General features: G+C 38.0%; 3 protein-coding genes across 12 annotated transcripts in view; 2 read left to right on the top strand and 1 right to left on the bottom strand.

Annotated features, from left to right (window-relative positions):
- Positions 1 to 919: 919 nt before the first annotated feature.
- On the top strand, positions 920 to 4,378 carry cenpl (centromere protein L). Of its 2 annotated transcripts, none has more exons than XM_067492883.1 (5): positions 920 to 1,003; positions 1,994 to 2,168; positions 2,247 to 2,501; positions 3,421 to 3,996; positions 4,105 to 4,378. In XM_067492883.1, exons 1-5 carry the CDS (start codon positions 984 to 986, stop codon positions 4,177 to 4,179), a joined length of 1,101 nt encoding a protein of 366 aa, XP_067348984.1. In that variant the 5' UTR covers positions 920 to 983; the 3' UTR covers positions 4,180 to 4,378. The 2 variants fall into 2 exon arrangements, with proteins under 2 accessions (XP_067348984.1, XP_067348985.1); XM_067492884.1 differs by lacking the exon at positions 920 to 1,003 and adding an exon at positions 1,020 to 1,880.
- A 170-nt stretch (positions 4,379 to 4,548) lies between these two features.
- LOC137108390 (FUN14 domain-containing protein 1) lies at positions 4,549 to 9,547 on the bottom strand. Of its 6 annotated transcripts, none has more exons than XM_067492885.1 (5): positions 9,415 to 9,547; positions 7,875 to 8,040; positions 7,637 to 7,712; positions 6,818 to 6,952; positions 4,549 to 5,880 (listed from the first exon to the last, which is right to left on the bottom strand). In XM_067492885.1, the coding sequence occupies exons 1-5, from the start codon at positions 9,440 to 9,442 to the stop codon at positions 5,803 to 5,805; spliced, it is 483 nt and encodes a 160-aa protein (XP_067348986.1). In that variant the 5' UTR covers positions 9,443 to 9,547; the 3' UTR covers positions 4,549 to 5,802. The 6 variants fall into 6 exon arrangements, with proteins under 6 accessions (XP_067348986.1, XP_067348987.1, XP_067348988.1 ...); XM_067492886.1 differs by having other exon boundaries at positions 6,824 to 6,952; XM_067492887.1 differs by lacking the exon at positions 9,415 to 9,547 and adding an exon at positions 8,545 to 9,107.
- Positions 9,441 to 26,975, top strand: part of LOC137108388 (lysine-specific demethylase 6A-like) — a 28,952-nt gene continuing 11,417 nt past the window's right edge. The window contains exons 1-13 of one of the 4 annotated variants that reach the window (XM_067492880.1): positions 9,441 to 9,619; positions 9,757 to 9,820; positions 19,170 to 19,278; positions 19,634 to 19,683; positions 20,149 to 20,207; positions 22,097 to 22,217; positions 22,498 to 22,552; positions 23,450 to 23,484; positions 24,231 to 24,324; positions 24,629 to 24,755; positions 25,185 to 25,283; positions 25,608 to 25,827; positions 26,824 to 26,961. In XM_067492880.1, the coding sequence (XP_067348981.1) occupies positions 9,441 to 9,619; positions 9,757 to 9,820; positions 19,170 to 19,278; positions 19,634 to 19,683; positions 20,149 to 20,207; positions 22,097 to 22,217; positions 22,498 to 22,552; positions 23,450 to 23,484; positions 24,231 to 24,324; positions 24,629 to 24,755; positions 25,185 to 25,283; positions 25,608 to 25,827; positions 26,824 to 26,961 (1,350 nt within the window). Of the gene's footprint in view, positions 9,620 to 9,756; positions 9,821 to 19,169; positions 19,279 to 19,633; positions 19,684 to 20,148; positions 20,208 to 22,075; positions 22,218 to 22,497; positions 22,553 to 23,449; positions 23,485 to 24,230; positions 24,325 to 24,628; positions 24,756 to 25,184; positions 25,284 to 25,607; positions 25,828 to 26,823; positions 26,962 to 26,975 lie in introns of all 4 variants that reach the window. The other 3 variants (XM_067492879.1, XM_067492882.1, XM_067492881.1) reach the window with 3 other exon arrangements.

Genomic DNA, 26,975 nt, shown 5'->3' with positions numbered 1-26,975 from the left:
TATGGTAACCGGGAGAGGAACGGTATTGGTGATTGCATGTGAAACATGAGCACACACCAATGCACATAGCTTAGTATTACTAGTAAAAACAGGTCTCAACCCTAAAATATAGTGTAGTCTTACGTAGTATTACTTTTAAGAATGTTGTCCTTAAAGGGAAGTTATAAATAGTTAAAATTCAAATGTAAACACATAAACATACATCATATCACCACCACTGATAACATAACTTATAGCATATGTACTTAAACTATTCATTCCTTTATGTCCTCTTTTCTTGGCAATATTCACAAGTGTTTACTTTTATCTTATTTACACATTCACTCACTTTCAGTTATCTAAAAAATGACATGGATTGCAATGGATTTCAAGTTTGCTGTAACATCCAAAAGGAAAACCTTTACAGAAATTGCCTTACTATATGCTACAGTCACAGCAAAAATACTGATTATTTTTGAACTGACACCATTATCAAAACATTAATTGTCTTCAAGAATGATGAAGCATGTAATAATATCCACAAATTGAATATTTATTACACAATTTTAAAATGTGGGTTGTTGGTTTAACAAATATTTTACATAATAAATAAAGCGAACTATAATCAAATAAACATAATTTATTTTAAATCAGATCGCCTTTGCCGTTAATCTATTTGATTGTATTTTATTTTATGTTCATTTGACTCACGTTTCTCTCACTTTTTTACGTATAATTCTTAACACCTTTATTTGTATTAAACCAAGTTTTAAAAAGCTATGATTCTCTTATCGGCTTTAATAGTTTTCCGTTTTAATACATTCAACAAAAAACAGTTTCTTGGCAAGCAATTTGTGATTTTGTGGTTTTGATATTACAAAACAAAGATGTAAAAGTTCACTTCCTGTTTGGGTTAATACGATTGGCTGATTCCAACCGCGCAGACTCATGGGAACGCGCGATGTTCAAAATAGTTTCCGGTTTTATTCGGTACTACTATAGATATGGAGCGTCATCATAACAGGTAAAATTCTATTTCATACATTTTCCCTTGAAAAACGTCTTCTTCCCGACAATAAAAACAACACCATTTGGTCAATAGTGCACCCCAAGGTCTGATATTTGCTTTGTTCGCCGTTTTAAAGAAGCTGACGCTGTATTGTATTTGTCTACATTGTTTATCGGGAAATATAGCGTTAACTTACCGTCTTGTAACATTTAGCCTGGTAAATCGATAAACAATACCAAAATCGGCAAATCGTTTGCCTCCATTTTTTTAAATATCATATACACATTGAGCTCAAAATTCAATTTTTCTCTTCTAGTTATTAAAAAAAAAAAAAGAGGGCAACGTTAGTGTGTACGTAGCGTGTTTAATGAGGCCTTTTATGTAAGTGCATGTACAGTATCTGGACAGTGGTTTCTATTTCTGCTAATATACAAATAGTTGTCGAGGAAGTGCACCACTATTAAAATATTTTACCCAGTGCAGGTAGTACGCCTTGTGCGGTGACTTTTTCTTTTGTAACGGTTAAATGACTCCAGTATTTCAGAGGTCAGGTATGTAGTCGTTTAGTTCAGCTTTTTTGGTGCTCGTATAATAGTTTGTTTGAAATTGAATGTCACACATCAAATCTTCTGTGAGATAGCGAAGATGTCAGTGAATAGCGCAGAGAGCAGGTTAGCACATTGTCTTAGCTTTCAATTAATACTATAAGTGAACTTTGGTCTGTGTATGTTTTTTGACTCTGCTGCTTCTAAGAAACATTCATCCAAGTGAGACCTACCAAACTTTAAAATAATACTCCTCCCAAAATCTTTCGTGTGTGTATTATTCATCTCATGGCATTCCAGGCGCTAAATTTTATCAAGAGAACATGGTCAGTCACTACAACTTAAAGGTAATATTTTTAACATAGTGGCTACTATACTTTGGCTGGAAGAGCAACATTAGGACTACACATTTTACAAAGTGGCACAATCACATCAGAGGAAACTGATGCTCTTTTTTCAGCATGGCAAGGACTCCTCTCAACAGTATTGTAGCTCAGCGGAGAAGCAAAAGTAAGAGCTATCGGCAGTCATACCGCAGCTGCTTGGGTGCTTCTTCACGACTTGGTTTAACTCCAGCACTGACAGCACGGAGGCTTAACACCAGCAGAAGAGCCCCAAAGTCACACAATATCACAGTGAGTATTAGCCTCATGCTCATTTTTGAAGAGGGAAAGACACAGAATACTCATCATGTTTATGTTTCTATGTCAAAGGAGAAGCTGAATCCGGAGCAGCTGGCCTTACTAACAAAAACGGAGTGGAAGATGTCATACGTTACTCCTCTGTATCAGTTCAGACACACACAGCTGAAGAGCTATTCCAGGCAACTCTCAGCATTTATTGCTGCAGAGAAGCAGCAAGGCTTGGCCATAGAGGTGGAAGGGTCTGAGAGCAGCTTCAGAGTCTCTTTCTCTGTGTTGTCAGGGATGGCAGAAACGGATGAAGATCCTGAGACTGTGCTTTTACAGGTAAGCAGGAAGATCCCATAGGAAAAAGTAGAAAAGAAAGGAAAGGCACCTCAACGAAACTAAGGAGAAGCCACGTGGACAAAATAAACAAATACAAACTACTGAAATACACCTAAAAACAAATACGATAAATCGGCTAAATAAAAATTTACTTTCAAATTAAATAGATAAAGTAAATAATTATTTGTTCGTTTCCATCCTCCTCATTTTTACAGATAGAGGATGAGTTGAACTGTTTAATGGCCACTGGTAAAAAGGATCTCCTCTGGTGGAGGACCACTTGATTGTGCTCCTCTGTGCAGCCAAAATGCAGTAGAGTGGGTAGGAGGGATTTTCCATGATGGAGAGGAGTTTGGACAACATTCTCCTCTCAGCCACAACATGCAGAGTTTCCCGCTTTTTCCCTAAAACAGGACCAGCCTTCCTTATTAGTTTATTCAGTTTGTTATTGTCTATCACCTTCATATTGGATACATCGTACAACCATAGAGTCATCCGAAACCCTCTGAAGGTGGCAGTCCTCTGAGTTGTACCTGAGGTCTGAGGTACACAGGGTGAAGAGAAAGGGAGATAGAACTGTTCCATAGAGAGCACCTGGGCTACAGGCCGGATTGTGTTAAAAGCACTGGAGATGTCAAAGAACATAATCTTCACAGACCCACCAGGTTTGTCCAGGTGGGTCTAGATGCAGTGTAGCAGGTGCATGAGGGCATCCTCTAACTAAATTTGAGGCTAATAAACAACCTGGAGGGGTCCAGAGATGGTTTCACCCAAGGCTGGAGGAAGTCCAGCACCAGTCTCTCCAACACATTTATGATGTGAAATGCATTTCACCTCCACGGAAATCTAATTGTTAACTTTTTCTTTTTTTTTTTTTTTATTTTGAATGCTGAATGGCTTTTTTTTTTTTTTTTTACAGATCTTTTCAAAGCCCATGTTTGCAAGACAGGATGAGCCCCAGAGGTCAGTATGGAGTGGCTGGCTGGCCTGCATCAACGGCAACCCTGATTACCTGCGCTCACTTCCAAAAGACTTCATCTGTCTTCCGCTTTTTGGTAGTTATGGGCCTGATGCTCTCACATCTGTGGTCCAGTCCTGGTTCCAGCAGAACTTTGACTGTTACTTTGGTCCTCTGGAAATCAACCACACCAGTCTACAGTGGCTGGTGGCATTATGGACAAACTGTCACACTGAGTCCAGCATCCAGCACCTCAAAATGATTTGGACCCTTCCAGTTATGCCACCACTACAAATCACCTACACCATTAACCCCGAAGATGCTTGGGAGCTGTGGAGCAGTGTGAGAAAGGTTCCACAAGAGGAGAAAGAAGGAAAGGAGGAGGAGGGGAGTAGTATTGACATCGATGAGGTGATGAGGTTCATGCAAGGGCTGAAGAGCCACTTCTACAGACACTTCAGGCTGGATCTGTCAGTGGGAACCCTTGTGCAAGTCTCAACAGCACTAGGTTCAGCCAAATGCAATGGCAGGATCAAGGTACCTTATGACAGAAACAGTTTTTCACAAGTTACTTTTTATATCAGTCTTTACCACCCTGATGGGTAACCTAAGTGTTGTACTAATATTTGTTTCATTTCATTTCAGATCTCCAACAGCAGATATATGATTACCACTCTGACACTACTGACAGAGGGTGCCCTTCTCAAAATGCCCATCTGACACATAAACACTTTAAACCAAAATTAATTTAACACATTTGACAAAGAGATAATGCCTGCAAGACAGGACTGCTTTGTATGATTCCTTTTTAAATGATTTGTTTGCTGTGCATGCATGGGTTCCACCCCCTTCCTGTAAATATTATACTGTATTTACGTGTCTTGTTTTTCATAGCTATAAATAAAATTTAAGGATTAAGGATTCATTGTGGTGATTAACACTTCAGAATAGGTCATCAATATTTAAAGTCTGTAGGTGAATAGTGTGACTTCTCCCCCAATATAACACTTACTATAATCAACTATGACATTATAAAGGACAATCCATTTAAAGCAATATGATTTTTATCCTAAATAAAATGCTCAAATGTTTCTTTGTTACTCAAAATCAGACAACTTTATTTCAAAGCAGACACCAAATGAAATTCATACATTTCAAATAAAAATTATCAAAGTAATATTAAATAGAAACATGTGGATACAAAGTTCCAGTTGGAGATAAACATAACTATATTGCACTGGCTGAAAAAGGCAAACAACAAAATAAGCAACTTGTGATTAACTTAAATACACTGTGTGGATGTCGTATCTGGATATTTAGTGTGATGACACATGACTTGGCAGCATCTCTGTTGTGTTATAGCTACACTGACACTACTAAATGCATGACAACAATAGCAAGGGCATGCTAAAAACAATTGCTGCTTTATTATCCTCTTCGACAGGACTGGTCTCCCTGTTGTCATTTACCTTGTGTTGGGTAATAAGGGTACAGCAGATGCTCATCCTGCCAATAAAAGGGCATTACAACATCGACAACTATAGGAATAAAGCATCTGCTTTTCATAATCTTTGTAGTTTATTTAAAGTAGAGCATTTTCACAGATTTAAGTTAGTTGTGATTATGCTCATGATATGTGTTGTATATCTGCTCAGAGTGGGAATATGACTTTGTTAAACTCCAAGTAAGTGTGACAAAGTTTTAAAAACGGATTCTGGTTTGCATACATGCTTAAATTGCACATAAACTTCCCAAACTTCACAACTACATAAAAAATACCTCTAAGCACTAGACTGGGGGAGGGTGTTAATTCCCACTTCCCTGCACTCCATGCTGTTTCTATAATATTTACTCTTGTGTGGGTATTTACAACTGTGGACAGAGGTTGGCTTCATATTTACAATGGTGCCCACGCATCCCAACTTGGAACAATCTGAACTCAGTATCCACGAGAAAAATACATAAGACTTTGTGAAAAGTAATAGGAAATCTGTGTTAATTTGTGGCAGCTTGATATGTTCAGCAGTCTGACAAAGATCTGTGATGGTTCTGACAGAAAAGACTCTTCACAGTACAATTAAAGCAACCCTCTCACACATCACTTCAGAAGGAGCACCTAATCCTTCTCACAATAAGGTGATTTAACAGTGTATTTACAAAACAGGTAATACCACAGTCACAACAGATCATGCTTCAAAGTTCAAAATAAATCCCCATTTCAGTTTCTAAAAAAAAAAAGGAAAACGTTCACACATGGGGCCAAGAGGTAAATGATGGAGAGGAAAGTGACCTATGTAATGATGTGATTCACAGTAAATTGAGAGTACAGTGTATACAGTGGTTTTAGGAAGCCAAACCCAGAAAGAAACCTCCAACGAATCCACTAGACAGGACAATGTTTCTCTTTATAAAGTCTGTGGCCTGTGTAGGAGAGGAGAGAAAAGATGGAGAATGAATCAATAGTGGCAGTAAACAAATAAACAGTGGTTTTTAGTGCCGGTGGAAGAACAGTAACTTTGCTTTAGTTTAATGCTTAAAAGAGTCACATAATCATAACCTGATATGGTTTATTATTGAAGAGTTTCATACAATTTAGTACATTAGTGGATACACTACAAAACATCCAATCTTGTTTCAGTATACCTCCATCAGATACAAGATTAAAAGCAAAAATAGTGGCACCTATCAAGGGGTTGGATATAGTAGGCAGCAAGTGAACAGTCAGATCTTGAATTAGATAAGTTGGAAGCAAGTAAACAGAAGAACAACCTTTATTGTTATTGAGCACATATACATTTCTTTTTCTGCATTTAACCCAAGTAGTGCTGAGTGTCTCGCTCAGGGACACACCTGCCAGGTAGGCTTGGATTTGATCCTACATTTTCTGCATCCCGTCCCTCTGCTCTACCAATTAAGCTACCTGGCCAATCATGGGAAAGTATAAGCATCTAAAAAATGGAAATCCTTGTGGAGTGTTCACACCCACAGTATCCAGTGGGCAGTACATGTTAAGTGTGCGCGTTTTGTTTATCTTGGGACAATATACACCTCCACAATATTAGAATTTAATGCTCTGGCTGATCACTGTATATGGCATCATCTCTCACAGTGGGTGTGGTATGGTCAACAGCACACTAGAGGGCCCTGTTGATTTGTAAAGAAATTGTGATTCCCATCACAATCAGGATATCAAAGACATACATCTAGTTATAATTCATTAGATGTTAATATTTATTTTGGAAGTGAAGTCAGAGATTTTTTTGTGTTAATAAAAAAAAGGTTTAATTTTTTTTTTTTGGAGTGTAGATTTCAACAAACGCAAAAGCGATAAAGAAAGAGCAAGCTTTGTTACAGATACCTTTACCTCCTCAATGAATGTGTTTATTTCAGGCGCTGCTTTGTTTGACTTCTTTTTCAGGTGCTTCTTTGCTTTATTGACATCCTTCTCTACCTTCTTCCAGTCCACCTGCACATAGCCACTGTGATTGGCAATCTGTAACAAAGATTTATATTCAGAATCGATTCTGTACAGATAAACTGGATTTATGCTTTGTTTTGAAAGGAAAATTCCGTGCCAATTTAACCACTGCCAGTTGGTTTATAAAGAAATTTCAACTTTGATACTTTGAGTAAAATATCTGGGCAACATTTGTTTCAGAAAGATGACTTGCCTGCTCTTTATGAAAATTCATACAATGAACCACCATAAATTCTCATCCTAGCCAGACAAATAAAATGTGGGACAAAAATTGATAAAAATTGAAAATGTTTTCCACTCTGGGTGAATAACTTGTTCAACATTCAAAAACGGTGGCAAAATAATATTGAAATCACTGCATTTCATATGCCCCCCGCAAAAAAAAATCATTCATTAAGTTATCTAAATATTTTTTGGTGTAATCTACTTGTAAAAACTGGAACATTTGAGAGTCAGAATAATACACAGGCAGATGGCCTGTGTCATCTAAAGCCAACTGACATACAATGCTAGTCTTTCTGCTGTAGCGAAGGGAGCAGTGAAGCATCATGCTGTGCTGCTAGCATCTTCTGTTGCCAATAAAGTTGGCAAAATTTGAATCTTGTTAATTAATGTCTTTTGAATCATTCAAAGAAAACATAGATATAGTGACTATTTAATGACTGAGGATGAATAAATATAATGTTATGGTATGTTTACCTGTAAGAGAAGGAATCCTCCACCAACAGCAGTAGCAGCAATCTTCCCAACTCTCTGGAAGATGTAACCAGCACACCTGCGCATATGTTGTGAGAAGCAAGAGAGTATTGTTCCTTAAATGTCAAAGAAAACATTAAGTGTGTAATAGTACTTTTTATTTTCCAAATAACTATTCCTAAATTAACTTATTTATTTTGGCATTTATTCCTTGTCTCATTAATAAATCCCCAGGCCTTACCATCCAGTCACCCCTCCCATCATGAGCTGAGTTGCTACAGAATACTTCTCAGCAATTGGACCCGAGTTGTTCCCAAACACCGTGCTCCACCATTGGTGCCTCCGGGCATATTCTGTTAGGTCAACAACCTCATAAACCTCATCTTCACTTTCTGGATCGTCTTGACCTGCAAATGACAGAAAATAATAACATATATAAACAGATATAGTACCATTAGCGTTTTAAGAATATGGGAAAATAATGAATGCTCAAATAAATACACTGAATGAACCTCTTACCACTTCTTGTCGCCCTAAACACTTATGCACAAACATTCAAGCGTTATGAGTATACATCTAATTATTTTTGCCATTCAAACCCGAGACGTAATAATAACATTTTAAAACAGTTAAGCTGACTGTACAGTATAAGACAGTTTCTAATACTTAGTAAAGGCGTTTATGGCTGCTTATTTAGTCTATGTAAATGACTTGGGGAGCTACTATTAGCTGGCTAGCGTCAAATGGATAACCAGTCCGATATCATGCACACAAACGTTGCCTTGGCGGAATGTTTAATTATTTGAATTCAAGACCGTATCTAAACTTATTCCATGCTGGTGGAAAATGACCTAAATTCCAGTATTGATTATGACACTACAACGGTGTTTCTAACAAATAAAACCACAAACCTCCGTGATCCACTGTCGCCATTTTGGAGAAAGCAGTTATGTCACCAGGATGTTGACAATACTAAACCACGCCTACACAATGATGCTCTGCCACGTCAAGTTAAACGCTAAGATATTACTTGATTAGACTCAGCAATTTAACAACTTTTTTTTAACTAAAATGCAGCAACTTTTTATTTGCATGCGGAGAACGTCACTGAATTTTGACGGGACTAATGAAATTGCAAACATAGGTTCCAAAAAGCTCGGAACGCATTGCAGTCACCGTTTAACCAGCCTGTAAGGAAAAACTCAAGTCTCAATACATATTTCTCATTACGAACTTTATATTTTACCTTTTTGGTCTTATTGCATGTGACAGGGAAACTATGCTCTTTTGTTTACGTGCACAGAGAAAAAAAGGCACCTTCACACAATACATTTCTAGCAAGCTTCCATAATTATCGTGTAACAAAAATATTTGTGCTTTGCAGGAAGAATATGAATATTTAAGATAAAAGAATGATATAGCAGGGAAGTCATATGGTAGGATCCCGGCATTCCTATTGGCTGAGAATGGAAGAGAGGGCGTAACTACAGCGGCGCGTGGGTTCGCTTGGGTGACACAATTATAACAACTTTATCTTCGCGGCCGAAACGCATTTTACTGTCAAATACTCACATCTTGGATATTTTACTCAGTTATTGGCATTAAAATAGCAGCACAACATCACTTTGTGTTGAAAAATGTGACGTTTGAAGAGCTACCCGGAGAGCGCTTCTATCCCCCCGAAAGGATTCACTATATCGAATCGCATCTTTTCAACCTGGGAAAAAGTTTTTGATCATTTTGTTTTCTTCCGTTTTCTTCTTTGATTCGGCGGAGCAAACCGTTTGTCGCCGCGTCGCGATTTTCCATGCAATCGTGCGGTGTGTCTCTCGCCGTTGCTGCCTGCGCTGCTGCTCGGAGTCTCGGCTCGGCTTCTTCTAGTGGTGATGAGGGAAAGAAAATGGCGGCGGGAAAAGCGAGTGAAACAGAGGAGGACTTTCCGACACTGACAGCTCAGGAGAGGGACAGCTTGGTCGGGATCGACAGGTCGGAATAGTAACCCCGTGCACTCGCACAAACGCACAGTTTGATAATTGATTGTTTTCTTCTATTGCATGATGAAAATGTCTCTGAGCCGCTCTGCAAGTGATACTGAGCCGCCTATGTTGTCTTCTTGCTTGCAGCTCACTGTTTGGATTTCAGAAGCTTCATGAAGATGGCGCCAGAACGAAGGCCCTGTTGATGAAGGTAGCAAATCTAACAGGATGTTTTTTACAACTAAGCAGCAGTCTGAGCCACAGAACTTGCACCAACCCGCTAGCTATCATGGACAGCACTGAATTTACTCTCAAAGTAGAAAGCCAGTCTGAATGCAAGTGGCCCAATCGCTTAGGGGGACCAAGGCCAGCTAGCCGCAGCCCCTCTTTTAGCCAGCCCGCTAGCTTGCTAAGTTAGCTACTCTCATCCGATGAACAGCGACCCTGCACCTGCGGCTACGCGGTGTCGCTAGCCAGTCGAACAACCTAGCTATAGTTCCTTAAATTTACTGGCTTGTTAACAATACCATATGTTAATGTTTGTCAGGCAACCGCCCTTCTCTGTTAGCTGGGTAGCAAATTCACACAGTGTATCCTTGTGTAGTTGTAATTGAACCTCTAACAACACAACGTCGTCACGGTTTTGTGCAACGTTAGCACATTGATTAATGGAAACGTCGGACTTTAATGAGCAAAGTTTTCTGTCGTCGTAATGGGCAAGCATTCAACTCCCATATTTAGTTAACCTTAAACACACGAGTGACATTAACTGGTTATAACTGTTACAGGTTAACGCTGGTGGAAGTAACGTCAACGTAGCTGTCTTCAGGGTGCACCAGCTTACCCGTTCTACGTTAACGTTAAGGTATTTGTTAGGGTTAGATAGTGTCCGTGTCATTTGCATCGATCTTTTGTGTGGTCAACCTGTATTAGGTTGTTTTGGTGACATTGTATTGTTCCATTAAATGTACTTCAGGACGTGTTCTGGTCGATTATAGTTTCGAGCCAATGTGATCGAGTTGACAAACGTTACAAGTAACGTTAATGGCTGGCTGCCTGTCCAAGATGGCGGGACATGGCGGAGTGACACCGATGGCTATGTGACCAATTTGATATGAATATATTGCTCCAAATCGTAGGTGGGTTGCTAAAGGGGGTCTTGAGTTTTCCATGTAGTATTTGCTCCTTGTAAAGTTGTGTTCCCCTTGTTGACCTAGGTGGTGTCGGGTTCCTTTGTTTACAGTTTTCCTTGCCCCTGTTTGGCTGTGCATGTGCTCTCGGTCTAGAAAGCTAACCTACGTGCTAAACAGACGCACTCTACCTGTACACGCCACATTGCCGATCCAACAAGAAGCAAAGCCAAATTCTTGTGTATTTATCTGTGTAGGATGTAAACGATGGTTGTGTTCACAGCTTGTGGTGTGTTGGGACTACCACGAATCTGCTCGCTAGGTGGTGTGGGATATCTAGGAAGTGTAATTTGGTGTTAGCTCCGCAGAAGCAGTAGAAGCCACTCTTCTGCCATACTTGTAGGAGAGCATGCAATCCAATCCATATATCAGACCTCAGTCTAACTATACACTAACCATCTTTAAAGTAGAGCAAGCTCATAAACCTTTCTTTCTAGCAATTATTTAAGATTTGAAATGTTTGGTGATACTGCCTGACACAGTTGTGTGCACTATGTATCCTGCAGCTGTAACAAAGCATAACTTGATATTACATGCACATTACTAATATTTGACATTGTCATAAATCAGATCTTGTTCAATTGTGTGTGTGTGTGTGTGTGTGTGTGTGTGTGTGTGTGTGTGTGTGTGTGTGTGTGTGTGTGTGGAAGGAAGAGAGAGAGAGAGCAAATGTTGGCAGATTTTCCTGGTACACACCTATAGTGATAAACCTTAATATCAATGCACAAACAAAGGTGGCAGTGACCAGTGATTTTGGTCAATTTTGTCATGTAGCTACTGTTGTTTTGTCAAATGTGAATGAATGTGTATATATATACACACACAAATACATATTTGTATTAGTATATGTATGCATTGGTACTTTGTTTATAGATTGCATACAGTTATAAAACATCCTACCAAATTTAGTTAATTAAAATCTATAGTAATCACTCAAGGTGGGAACTGTCCTACTAAACAAATGTGGCCAATGTGTTTTTAAATAATGCATTCTTTTTTAGGGGGCCGTCTACTTATAGCATTGAAAGAATGCATACAAATTTAATCGGCATAATTAAACTACATAACTGAGAACACACTTGAAGTAATGCTTTGTTACAGCTCCAGAATATTGTCTCATAAGAGCAAAATACAGATTTAAAATTCGAGAGACATTCTGAACACACTGTGTCGAGGTATTGAGAAGTGTGTGTTATCCATAGCAAGAATCAGAAAGCAGGGAATCACTATTAAACATATACCAGATCAGATTGTACAAAACACAGTGTGACACTGTGGAAAATGTTGATTACTTGGGTCAACTACTGGGGCCAACTACATAAGCATGTAATTTCTGCTTTTTCTTTATGCTTAGAGTCAGAGACGCCATTAGCTAATGATCTTTTAAGCGTTTTAAGTTTCTTTCATGTAAAGACTTGAATTAGACACATTGGATTTCTGTGACATTGAATCTTAATGGTTTTCTTGTGTTCTCACTAGAAAACTGGCTTGTGAAATAAAAATGGCAAATGAATTCAAATGTGGTCTCAGAAGCAATTAACATCAACTGCTCTGTATTTAAGTCTATGTAGAGTTATTAAAATATTGCAAGTCTTCCAAAGGACCTCGTTGTGTAACACACTTCCTGAAAAAATGTAATGGTTTGATATGTATTATGAGTTTTTTTTCTGCTTGTAGCTTATTAGTTTTAAGTTACTACCCTGTCTGGCACACAGCAGTGGTCTTATCACTGCACTGTTGCTCTGTCTACATGCAGATAACTGATAGAACTAGGTCACTGTATCACCACCAGTAACTAGGTGGCAATGACGTAAACATAGAATAACTAGATGGGAAATGAGCTTTCAGCTAAAGTATCTTATTTTTATTTTCTTGGTGATAAAATATCATCCTTTTTTCCTTTACATGATGGCATATTTCACAGCAAGAAGGAGCTTTGGGTTTAAGCCCCCCATTGTGCTGATTGGTACCTTTTTTGGGTAGAGTTTGCATGTTTTCCATGCGTTTGCATGTGTTGTTACCAGTTCAGGGAGGTCACGCTAAAATGCTGTAAGTTAGATATGAGGACCACTGTAGCTTTTGCATTTGGTCAGGCAGTACAATAAGGTTGATTCTAAGATAAGCCTTTAATATGGAAAGTGTGTGTGTGTGTGTGTATAGATAGATAGATAGATAGATAGATAGATAGATAGATAGATAGATAGATATAGCTCTCTCTCTCTCTCTCTCTCTATATATATATATATATATATATATATATATATATATCTATCTATCTATATATCTATATATATATATATATATATATATATATATATATATATATATATCTATCTATCTATCTATCTATCTATCTATCTATCTAGATATATATATATATATATATCTATATATATATCTATATAGATAGATAGAGAGAGAGAGAGAGAGATAGATAGATATACTTGTCATTCATGTATGTAAGACAGTGAAGTTATCTAGCGTTGACACATTGGGGGTATGTGTAGACGTTGCTCAGTTTAGTCTTTTACCATGCTAAAGATGTAGCATGAAAATACAAACATTTAGTTTCACTTAATCGTATCACTGGATGCTCTTTCATCAAGAGCCTAATTAATCATCACTTCAAAGGCAGTTATGTGATGTCATTGATAATGTTATTCATTTTTAAAGCTGTAACAATTTTAAAAGTATAAAAGAAACTTAAAAAGCAGTAGACAAGAAACAATGTCCTTTATAAGCTGAACGTTTAGAAGTCAGAACGGTGTTTCTAGCTAAAAGTATGCCGAAGCAGATAGGCCCCAAAAAAGTACAGAAGACAGAAGTCATAATAATAAAATTATTATTATTATTAAGATTAAGCTCCATGATAGCTAACGTGCAGCCAAAGGCAGAGTAGCATCACTTAACAGTTCTATCTGTATCATGTCATGTTATGTGATGAATGGTTTTACATCTTGTTGTGTGAGCGATGTTTGTATCTTTTGAATCAAAATCTATAAAAATCCAATTTAGCTGACCTACAGTGTGCTCTTTGATTAGCAGCATTGTCTCTAGTGGCCTATAGGAGACTGTAGATATCATGGTACAAAAGCTTTGACAGATGATGTTAATATTGTCTCTCATATGGTCATATCACTAACCCTTCCTGTGCCAGTTAGATAAAAGTAGGTACATGGTGTGTGTAGCACAGTTGGTTAAAACCATTGGAGCACTGTAGTATAATTGAGGACATTTTAATTATATAAAATTGGTAATGCTTTTATTTACTTTACTACAATTGAACAACTAAAGAGTTTTAAAGCCTTCAAGACCAGTTAGACAAACATTTAAGCTATGTTACACATCCAAGGTACAGTGCATACAGAAAGTGTTTACAGCGCTTAACTTTTTCCACATTTTGTTATGTTACAGCTTTATTTCAAAATTAATCAAATGTATTATTTTCTTCAAAACACTCCATAATGACAACATGAAATATCTTTGTTTGAAATATTTGCAAATTTATTAAAAATAAAAAATGAAAAACAAATCACATGTACATAAGTATTCATGGCCTTTGCCATGACACTCAAAATTGAGCTCTGTTGCCCCATGTTTCCACTGATCATCCGTGAGATGTTTCTACAACTTGATTGGAGTGCACCTGTCGGAAATTCAATTGATTGGACATGATTTGGAAAGGCATACACCTGTCTGCATAAGGTCCCACAGTTAACCGTGCACTCCGTACAACCGTACCACTCCAAGGAATTGTCTGTAGACCTCTAAGTCAGGATTGTATCAAGGCACAGATCGCGGGAAGAGTACAGAAAAATTTCTGCAGCATTGAAGGTCCCAATGAACACAGTGGCCTACATCATCTGTAAATGGAAGAAGTTTGGAACCACCAAGAATTTCCCTAGAGCGGGCCAGCTGGCCTAACTGAGCAATCGACAGAGAAGGGCCTTAGTCAGGGAGATGAACAAGAACCCGATGGTCATGCTGAAAGAGCTCCAGCGCTTCTCTGTGGAGAAAGGAGAACCTTCCAGATGAACAACCATCACTGCAGCACTTCACCAATCTGACCATGAGAAACAAAATTTTCTGGTGTGATGAAACAAAGATTGAACCCCTGAATACCAAGTGTCATGTCTGGATAAAACCAGGCACCCCTTACCAACTGGCCAATACCATCCCTAGTAAATCAAGTAAAGCATGGTGGTAGCAGCATCATGCTGTGGGGATGTCTTTCAGTGGCAGGAACTGTGAAGGCTTGTCAGGACCGAGGGAAAGATGAATGCAGCAATGTATAGAGACTTCCTTGGTGAAAACCTGTTCCAGAGTGCTCCAGACTGGGGCAACTTCCATGGGTTCATTTTTCAACAGGACAATAACCCTAAGCACACAGCCAAGATAACAAGGAGTGGCTACGGGACAACTCTATGAATGTCTTTGAGTGACCCAGCCAGAGCCCAGACTTAAACCTGATTGAACATCTCCGGAGAGAGCTGTAAATGGCTGTGCACCGATGCTCCCCATGCAACCTGATGGAACTTGAGAGGCACTGCAAAGAAGAATAGGAGAAACTGCCCAAAAATAGATGTGCCAAGCTTCATACTTGCATCATATTCAAAAAGACTTGAGCCTCTAATTGATGCTACTTATGTACATGTGATTTTGTTTGTTTGTTTGTTTGTTTGCAAATTTATTAAAAATAAAAAAAAGATTTTAAACAAACTTCTTTTAGGTTGTTGTTAGTGAATTTTGAAGAAAATAATAAAATTAATCAATTTTGGAATAAGGCTGTAACATAAAATGTGGAAAAAGTTAAGCGCTGTGAATACTTTATGGATGCACTGTAGTAATGCATGGATATCTACAGATTTATTATAATCTTGCTTCAAATTTTATAAATCTATATTACTTATTCCTCGTCACTCACAATTATTTGATATCTGTAGAATTAACTTTTGACTTCTGTTCAGCAGTGTTTGAGAGCCACATGTGACTCAAAACCTTGACAGACTTTATTTCCAGGCAACATTGCGGATTTTGACACAAAATGAACATGCACACACAGCTCAGACTTAAGGGCTATATCAGCAGGGGCCTCTTCTACCAGTCATTCTGCCCAAAAGAACTCTTTTGGGTTGATTCACTGATGTCAGTTGTAAATTGTTTTTGTTTTGTTTTTTTGCCACGATTGATTGTTACATTTGTGTTGTGCTTTTAAACAGATCTGACAATTTTCGTAGTTTGTTTTTCTTCTTTTTGTTCTGTCCTATTATATGGAAACAGCTCAATGGAATTATATTAACCTGGGAGTCATAATTTGGGCTCTTTTTTTTTTCACGCGCATTTGTGTCTACATTCGGTCTAATATTTTTTCTTATTGTAAGAGTGGATACACAAAAGTAACCAATATGACGTGGCTTCTTAACAGACAACAACGGGCAAGTCATTGGCTAAATATTATAATGTAAATGTTGGTGGGATAGTCTTCATGTTGTACTCTGTAGACACATTATGGACGTATATGAAATGTAGAATAGAAAAAATAATTGCCCAAATAAAAATAAAAAACTTTGATTTTTGAATTAGGGTTTAGGTATGAACATTTAAATATTTCTGACCAGCCTCTATAATCTCTAGAACCATAGTGTTAACTGTAACAGGTAAATTAAATATTATTTTAAGTGTTAATTTCCAAGCACTCCGGGTTTATATCCACCAGCTATTGAACAGAACACGTTAATGTGACAACCTTCTGGACCACTGCTGTTGCAAGGCTCTTCAAAAATGTAACCATAAGTAAAAACACTAGAGTTTGCATGTTTTCCATGTGTTTGCATGTGTTGTTACCAGTTCAGGGAGTGCTTTTGGGGTGCTTGAGTATAAAGTAAATTTAAAAACTGTGTATTAAGTGGAGAGGCTACAACCGTGTAAAAATTCATCATGGGCCCAATAATGACCATATCAAAGGAATATACAGTCTCCTTTATACACTTGACCTTTTAATTGTAACATTTATTCAATTCATTGCTTAAAATTAAAACCGTCCCGTTATCATGGGGACAATAAAAATAGCAGCAAGGGGACAAAAATTACCTTAGCGTTGAAGGCAAGTTGAAGTAAAATGTTTACCCAGTGCTCTTCAACGATGTTTGAGATCCACCTGTGACAGCCCACACTAAAGTTCTATGTCATAATACACCTATTTAATTCCATTTTCTTTATTCTCTGATTGAGTTTATAATTAGTGTATTAAGAAGAGAAGCTACATCAGAATAAAAAAATTGACATCACCAATATTGACCATATCAAACAAATCCAATGGCCTTTATACACTTGGTATTATAATTTAAACTTTGAAGTAGTGAGGGGTAGAGGACCCCTCATGGAGTATATGGCACAGTTCCCTAACTGTGTTGACACAGTGTTGACACTGTGTTGGTGTATCGCGTAATAGCGACATCTGCTGGATTACAAAAAACATTGCATGGATAAAGTGTGTGGTGGCTGTATTAAATTTTTTTAAATTAATGAAAGTGAGGTGTATATATTTCAATTAGTTTGAATATAACCAAAATATGAATATGACTAATAGTATGTCGAATGCAGAATATACAAAAATCTTTCTTGCAAGGAAATAAATGTGAAAAACCTGTCAAATCCATTTTTGTTATTGTTTATTTATGAAAAATAAGTTAAAATGGGAAGGCTTGTGTACTTATGTGATGGGAAAAGGCAGGGTTTAGTTATTTTTATTACGAATGAAAAGTTTTTCTAGTATCTTGAGGCCGAGGTGATTTTGTCTCTTTAAACCAATTCTCCTGCTTTGGTAAAATCTTTTTAAAAAGATATAGATGAGGAGGGAGTACATAAAACATTTTAAAGCAAGTTTGTAGAGGTTCGTTGATGCTCCTGTAAGACAGCTCTGTGGAGCAGAGCACACATCATACCTACAAATAAAATTAAATATTAATGTAAAAAAAAATTTTATGAAGAATTTGAACATAATTAACTCAAATGAAAACAGCAAAAGTGTTAACGGGAAAGGAAAACCTTAACTTTAGTTGGCGTTATAAGATCAAAATGATCTCAGACTGGAGAAAATTTCTATTTTCCTGATGGTTCCAGAAATATCAGTGGATAATGATGAAACAAAAACTAAAACAAACAGCACTAAACAAAGTTTTCTCACCTACTTTCACCACATGAACAGTCAAAAGTAGCACTTCCAATAAACACAATTTGGAGCTTCCTTATGACACAGCAGCTGTATCAGCCACCTGATTTTTCTCTAAGCGATACACTCATCGATACAGGGTTTTGTTCTTGACCTATCGATACCTTAAAGAAATGCTGTCCCATTGTCCTGGGGAAACAAAAATGGCACATAAGACACAGAGATTAATCTAGAACAATTTTTGGACAAAAAAGTAAAATACCTCACAGTGCAACCAAGTGGAAGTGAAACCTTTACCTAAATTTGGCAAATATTAATTGTGTTCTTAGTCTAGCAGATCTGAAAATATTTTTATGTGTAGCAGGTTCTTGTCTCTTTCTCTATTTGCATACATAGCACATACATTGTGCTGTTGTCCTCACTGATGCACTAAATTGAGTTAATGAAATAATAGAAACACCAATATCGTGCAGTAGCAAGCAACTCAAACGTTTATTGAGTCAAGTTCTAGGCAGTATAACCATTTTTATGGGCTTGTGTGTCCCAATTGTGTCTATATACATTTTTATCAATGTATGTCAGATGGTTAGCCTTTACGGTGTAGTTTTGCTGTGATGCATTTAATGACCAAACGCTAACCCCAAACAAAGACTAGAGGAAGCAGGCTATAGGCTAGTAAGGAAAATTGATGCTATGGTTTATATCTTTTTTTCAGACATAAGTTTACAGAATATAGCAGGGCCTTGGTTTGGAGTGACTGACATAATACATGTGCTAAAAATGGATTTTTATTCACATAAATAAAGAACTGATAAATCTCTAGTATAGCCAGGCCATATATGTTGCAAAATCCAGTGTTAATCATGACAGGGCAATCTGTCATGGCAGTAAGGAATAAAACCTTAAGCACAAAGTCATTATCTACAGCAAACAGCATTCCAGTAAGTTAGTGTAGGGATGATATTTATCTGCTAAAAAGAATTTGAGTCACCTTGGCCAGAAATAGGGAGGTGACGTCAGCCGTTCTGTGACTTTTGAAAGTTCTATGTGACATTACTCTCTAGGATTTTCTCTATATCCCTCCCATTTTTCTTTTCTTTGCATAATATAGACATGGATGCTTACATGCTTTCCCACACCTTTCTCATGCATGTATGCTCATTTATTTATTTTTTTTTGTGTATGTGTGATCTCTGCAGGCTGTTCGCTGCTACGATTCACTCATCCTTAAGGCTGAGGGCAAAGTGGAGCCTGAGTTATTCTGCCAACTTGGCCACTTCAACCTCCTCTTGGAGGACTACCCTAAAGGTGAGTTACATCCCCTTTTCATCTGCACTCAAGTGGTTTGTAGAGTCATTCCTCAGGAATGCATGGTCATTTGTTCTGTTTAGGCTTTTCTTTTACAAACCCATCATTTACCTCACCTCTGCAGTTTTTGCATTGACTTTGGATTTAATTCTGTTTACCTAACCCACTTATGATTTTTTTCATATTTTCGAAGCTTATTCTTTTAATAAAACTGAAGGTAGTTGTGTCACCATCACATATTACATCAGTAATATCTTCAGATATGCAAGCATACATTCAGACTCCTCACATTAATTTCCTTATTAGTGTTGTGGTGACATGGATTAATTGTCTTTCACTCTCTCATAAATGACAGCATTATCGGCATACCAGAGGTACTACAGTTTACAGTCAGACTACTGGAAGGTAAGAGGCACACATGCTTGCTTGTTTGCTTACTTTCTCATTCATGCATTGGTACTCTCACGTGTTTGAATTACACACAAACCTGCTCCATTTCCCACGCTTACACTCAAACCCAGGAAGCGGGTATGGCCTCCATTGGGTTAGATGTTGGTAGATGGTGCGGTTTCACTTTTCACATCTGAGTCATTTTGAACTGCTTTCCAGTTACATTGACACTTTGCGGTGAAACAGTTTGCCAGTTATTGGTTTTGCTGATTACGGAACTGTACCAAATATGAATGAATTTTGTTTTGAAAAACATATAATGTCCTCATGGTAATGTAATGAGGATTAGATCGGCTGCCTTGATATTACTTAACCACTAACCACAACAAGAAATAGAATAGTTTAAGCTTGCACATTGACAGTCTTGATTACTTTGTCCTGTAGCTATATTGACGTTTTACCTTTCTCCATCCTGTCAAGAATGCTGCCTTTCTGTATGGCCTGGGAATGGTCTACTTCCACTATAATGCCTTTCAGTGGTGAGTACCCAGTTTACTTTTTACGCCTGCAGCAAAACAACATAATGATTAAAATATTGTATAGAAAGAATATATTTTATATTATGTTTATTGTAAAATTATACATAAAATGATAACCTGGTGTTGCGTATTATTGCGCTGATGTCCTTAATCTTCACTGAGAATTTTCACAGCAAAAAAGCCTGACTCTCAGGGTAAAGACAATAGTGTGACATTAGTAAAATCTACTCAAAACTTACTGCAAAATGTTACTTGAAGATGAGTACCATTATTAAGGCAGAAAGAGAAATGTGTAGGTGGTGCCTGCAGCTGCTTAGCTTGCTTAGAATCCTATGCCTCTGGGAGACTGGAAATCAGTCAAATCTGCTCTTTGATGCTCTTCTTGTGCCTTTGGGTATTAATATAAACAATAAGAAGCATAAAAACTGTCCAGTCAAACTGAACTGTCTCCAAATCTAACAAAATCCACCTACAAGCGCCACAAAAAATAAATAATTAATATGTCATGTCTTGTTGAATTTGTCTAAAAACCCAAATGGAAGCATTATTAATCTGTCTATTGTAAAAGGTTACTGCAGACCTTAACAAGACACAAGGCACAGTGGCAAGTGCAATTACCAGTGATTGCTTATCTAAAATAGAGCATTTTTATTTAAAGAAGAGCAGTATTAGAATACACATTTGGAGTCTGTATATGTTTATGTGAGAGAGGCTACCAGCTGAAAACCTCCCTTGTAAATGAATTTGTCCTGTTGTTTCCATGGTAACACCAAAACCAGGGAGGATGAAGTTAGCTGAATTGCCTGGTTAAAACTCTGGACAGATTTAAAAAAACGAAACAAAACAAAAAGCATAAGCATCAGCACATAGAGCCAGTGTTCTCGATAGACCTTTTTCACAAAAAACGCAAGTACCTGGTAAACGGGTAACCCTATTTCCATTTTACGCTGTTCAACGCAGTGACGTGGTATGAATGAATGAATGGATTTCAGTTGTGTATTTGTATAGTTGCAAGCATAAACATTCATAAAGCAGGACATTTAGCCAGGTTGCTGTATTTCAACATGTCAGAATATTTTCACGTGACATGCTTGATAAACTTAATTATGCCCAATTTAATGACTCACTCTTGGGACCACCACCACTTATGGCACATATGGCAGCTTCTACACTTACAATGGACAAAGACCTAAATGTTTATTTCATCTGTCATAGATGGTTCTGTGGTGCGACAAAGTTGTTCCACAAAAAGCGGCTTGAAACAACTCCGTTTATGAGCCGAGTGCTGCCTGCTTTAATATAATGCTCTAAAGTAAAGTGCTGACTACAAACCTGTGCTAACTCTTTGCACGTTAAAACTTTGTTAGTCTCATCTAATTGCGTGCACATAAAAATATTTTTTTATTTTTTGGAATAACTTTTGGAAACAGCGAAAGAATGTTTTTTAATTATTATTTGTTTTGGTTTTTTTGTACTAAACGCAGGTGGTGATAGGAGACAATAACAATATATGCTACAAGCATTTTTAGTTTAGATTCTGCTATTGTTCCTATGTAATGACTTACAACAGAAGATAAGCAGCCTGTTCTCAACTGCTTCCAGTTGAAAAATACAGAAGTTTGAAAAAGGTCTATTCTCTTCAAGAGGCAAGTGAACATGAATAAATATTCTGAGATGGCAAAGACCCTTCTGCGTTTCTTGTCAGCCATTTAATTATTTTAGTTGCAGTGTTTTTGCAGTTTACATAGATTTATTACTACTGATCAGTGTAGTCCTACATTTCAGTCTTTTGTTGTTGATTTTTTTGGTTGCTCTGATGATTTTAATCCCACTGTCTCTTTTTGGTATCATCCTCCTTTTCTTCATAGTTTTCTTCATTTGTCCTGCAGGGCGATCAAAGCATTCCAGGAGGTGCTGTACATTGACCCGGGGTTCTCCCGGGCTAAGGAGATCCACCTACGCCTGGGTCTCATGTTCAAAGTCAACACAGACTATGAGTCAAGCCTAAAGGTAAGTCCAACCTAATGCTTTAATACACTTACAGGTTTAGAGGCCTATATTAATCTTACCCATTTACTACAATTGTCGTCAACCCTTTAACCTGATTGTTAATTTTACCATTTTACTGTATAATGTTTTTAATATGAAGCTCAAAGAAAAAGCAGCTTTATTCATTATGTTGATCAATAAAGCAATATTTTGCAGGGGGAAAATGTTGGTGCTGATGTTCAGGGAATTGTGAGAAAATTATTCATTGAATATATTTGCATTTACTGATGTTTTCTTGCAGCATTTTCAGCTGGCTTTGATTGACTCCAACCCCTGCACTTTGTCCAAAGCTGAAAGTAAGCAATATCCATGTTATATTTATCCATCCGTTAAAAAAAAAAAAAATATATATATATATATATATATATATATATATATATATATGAATGTGTAAAAAATGTTTTACAAATGTATGTAAAACTATTTGAAATTATTTCTTATCAATTTTTGACTTCACTTAGCATTTTTTTCTATTTATATGCATTACAAATAATACTAAATCTATATCTATAGATAATATATAAAACAATAGCACTGAAACTCAAACTGAGTGAGTGAATACAAAGTGATTGAGATTATGGTCATCTGCTGGGGCTCAGTCAGGGGAAACCAGGGGCATTATTTTATGTACCTCTGCCATTTCATCTCTCATGCCCCAACACCTGTTACCTTGGCGACAGCAGTATCCTTTTTTCCCACTCTCGCTGTTTGCCTTTGACTCATTGTGTCCCCCTCATTTCTATTCTCTCTTTCACACACACACGCGTGCACACACACACACACACACACACACAGATAGACATACATGTAGCAAGGGCAGCCCCCATCTCTTTGCCTCTCTCTCTCTCTCTCTCTCTCTCTCTCTCTCTCTCTCTCTCTCTCTCTCTTCCCCCCCCCCCCCCCCCTCTCTCTCTCTCCATCTGCTGAGAGTCACTCAGGCAGCTTAGATCAGACACTGCAGCGCTCCAGACAAAGGAAGGTGCCGCCAGGAGCACAGCTACCTATCTGGTCTGGTACACTTAATGTAGACAGGCAACCTTGGCTTTCTGACTCCTATTTGTTGACAATGCAGCACTACTTTCAAAGACTTCAAAAGACTATGGGGAGGAGTAACTCTGTGAATGGGTAGGGAATCTTCGTTAAAGACTAAATAACACCTTCCTAACATTTTTTTCTCTTCTTTCTTTTTACAGTTCAGTTCCACATTGCTCATTTGTATGAGATTCAGGTAAGTGCTCTCTTGTTTATTTAATGATTTATGTTTGATTCCAAGGACACAAAACATTTGTGTTCAGTCATTTGTAATTGTGAGGAGAGCAGCATGTTGATCAAATGTTTAGCACTAAGGCAGCAGCTCATATCCCAGCTACTGCTATAGAATTACAGGGTGTCTTGATGCTGGGGAAAGCCCTGTTTTTTGTATTTTGAATCAGGTGCTGACAAATTGAGGAGAGAGCAGGGTGCGTGAGTGGGTGGCGTGCAGGAGGGGATAGAAGATTACTGTCAGCCGATCGACTGGGTTGCCACGGAAACAAGAAAGTCTGTCTCCCCCCCTTTCTTGTATGCTGGTGGCCTAACTCTCACTCGCTCTCTCTCTCTCTCTCTTTTTGTCAGTAGAGAGGTACAGTAGCTCTCACCAGCTGTGGGAGAAGCAGTTTTTCACGACTAATGTGTTTTATTGTGCTGTGTCAGAACGCAGCACGCTGCAGTGCAAGTCTCAGCCATAGAGCAGCAAATCTCTAGATGCAGAAGTGTTACTAAATTGAAAGGAGTGTGAATAACCATCAGGATTAATTGTTTTTTGTTTTGTTATGCTGCACAAGAAGATTCAATTTAAATATATGATGGTGTAAATGGCTTTACATTTTCTAATTTGTGTATTTATTGTCTCCTATCACCACCTGCTCCTGTTCTTCTCTTTGTAACTCCGTGTCCCTTTATTGTCATTTGCCCTCTCCTTTTCCCCACATCCAGAAGAGATACCGGGCTGCCAAGGAGGCCTATGAGAGCCTTCTGCAGACTGAAGATCTTCCTGCACAGGTGAAGGCCACTACCCTGCAGCAGCTAGGTAAGATTATTTGGTCAATCATAAGGTGAAGATGAGGACACAAATTTAGAGACTTGGACCAAAACTAATCTTATCAAGAGATTTAAACAAATGAGCTTGGTGTGTAGGCACAGAAAGCAGCCTTCACCATAATATTTTGAGGATAACTTTCTTTTCCTATGAAACTGAAAACTAATTTTTGTTTCAATATGTTCTTAACCTCAAGTGTCACATAGTTGTATGGTAGAGAAGAGTATGAACCAAAAAATACTAAATTGATTTATAGTGTTTAAAGTGATTGATTAATTCACTATTAATTTTCTAGGCTGGATGCATCACACAGTGGAACAGCTCGGGGACAGAGCCAACAGGGACAGCTATGCCATCCAGTGTCTGCAGAAATCTCTGGAGGCTGACCCCAACTCTGGCCAGTCCTGGTACTTCCTTGGCAGGTATGTCTGTCACATCTATGTCACATGTGCACATTGTTAGAAAATGTTGTACCCACATTGTCAGAGAACAATAGAGAGTGGGTAGAGAAAGAATATCACAACCATATAGATAACTTTTTAAAAGAAATAAATGGCTTTCACAGTGCATGTAAGTTTAGTAAAACATAAAGAAGCTGGTTGTGGATAATTAGTGAAACCTAATTCAAACTAAGTAATTGTAGAAAGGTAACAGGAATCTGTTCCAAAATGTTCATATTGCTGCAAGAATGGCAGTTTGGAAAGTGTGTCTTTTTTTTTCTTTTTTTTTTTTTTTTTAAATGTGAAAAATGTTTAGGAAGAACCTGTCTCTATGACTTATTGATCGAAGTTTCCAGTGTTTAAATGTTTCTCATTCCTGTAAGTACATCTGACTTCCTTTTTCTCTTGCAGGTGCTACTCTAGTATTGGGAAGGTCCAGGATGCCTTTATCTCCTATCGGCAGTCCATAGATAAATCAGAGGCCAGTGCAGATACCTGGTGCTCTATAGGGTAATGGTCTATCTGAATTTCAGTACATGGCAGACACAACTGAATAACCCACACTCTTACTCTTCTTAATTGTTTTACAATTACGAACAATTGTTTTTGTTTTTTCTCTCTACCTTCAATTTTTCAATGTGACACTTCTTTGCATGGAAAAACGTTTGAATTCCTTTGATTCACATTCTACTGTCCTTCATTTTAATCATTTTCATATTTGCACGTACCTCTCTGTACTCGTGTTACTTTTGTCTTTGTCCTCCCTGCTCAAATCTCAACGGTCATCTCCTCCTCCTCCTCCTCCTCCTCCTCTTCCTCCTGCTTTTTTTTCAGGGTCTTGTACCAGCAGCAGAACCAGCCCATGGATGCATTGCAGGCCTACATTTGTGCTGTGCAGCTGGACCACAGCCACGCTGCTGCCTGGATGGACCTGGGCACGCTGTACGAATCTTGCAACCAGCCGCACGATGCCATCAAGTGCTACATCAATGCCACACGCAGCAAGGGCTGCACCAACACCACTGCGCTCACCCACCGCATCAAATGCCTGCAGGTGAGTAGAGAGAGGGACTTAAAGTAGGAAGCACAAATACATTTTGAGTCACAAATGTCAAAAAATGCACAGAATAACAGTTGTCTGCCAACAACAGTTTTTTTACACCTGCTAAAATACATCCAGAATGAACCAAAGCACTCACACACCACCAGCATGGAGATCACTGTTTAAAACAGGGGTGCCCCCGCAGTGGCTGTTTTTATTTTTTTTAAGTCGGTAACATCCAAAATTTAATCTTCTGGCTTCTCTGGGTTTCATTGACCTGCAACTGTCTCATCACAGGTGAGGTGAGGTGTTTTATTGTGAGCGGAGAACATGAACTGTGCTCTGAGAATTACTAGAAAGACAAACATCCCTAGTAAAAAGGTGATTGTTGCAGCTGTCTCCTTTTTTTTTTTTTTCTTTTTTCTCCCTGAGCCCTGCTAAAGCTAGAACTCCCTTGACATCCTTTTGAGGCTACAAATCATCCGAGAGCGCTTTGTTTTTGTAAATGATTTCTCAATGCCCACATTCTTCCATAGTTATAATTCCCAGAGTTCCTAAAAATCCCAGTATCTCATGTCAGTTTCTTCATCCCTATTTTTGTCTGAGCGGTGTCATTTTCCTTTGTATATGCATGAAGGAATGTTGCATTTCCACCAGTTATGTTAGCATAATTTCATGACATTAAGACAAACTCAATAGCTTGTTTTAATGGACTTGTGACTGTGTTTGGGATTACTGTTTCTGAATTTCATCCACGTAGGAATACCTCCTTGTGTGGCTGATACTGTTCACGACTTAGGGGTGTTAGCCAGCAGAGACACACATCGAAGTTTGCATACCGCTGTCAGTTTCCAACTTAGCTTCACTTGTGTTATAACCTCTACCTATTTACCATTGCTGATCATTTCCTTGTTTTGAGGTCATCGTTATTTAAAAAAACCTTGTGTTTTTGTTATTTTATTTTTTTTTATTTTTTTTTGTTTTTCACGTCGTTTTCCATTCCCCTAGGCTCAGTTGAGTAACCCCCAGCTCAGTAGCCTACAGGGTAAAAGTAAAATGCTCCCTCTTATTGAGGAGGCATGGAGTCTACCAATCCCAGCTGAGCTAACCTCCAGGCAGGGAGGCCTGAGCAGTGCACCACAGCAGGTGAGAGACCAGAT

The sequence above is a fragment of the Channa argus genome, chromosome 23, assembly GCF_033026475.1.
Source record: "Channa argus isolate prfri chromosome 23, Channa argus male v1.0, whole genome shotgun sequence".
In the NCBI taxonomy this organism is placed as follows: domain Eukaryota; kingdom Metazoa; phylum Chordata; class Actinopteri; order Anabantiformes; family Channidae; genus Channa; species Channa argus.
This window is presented reverse-complemented; position numbering and strand designations above follow the sequence as displayed.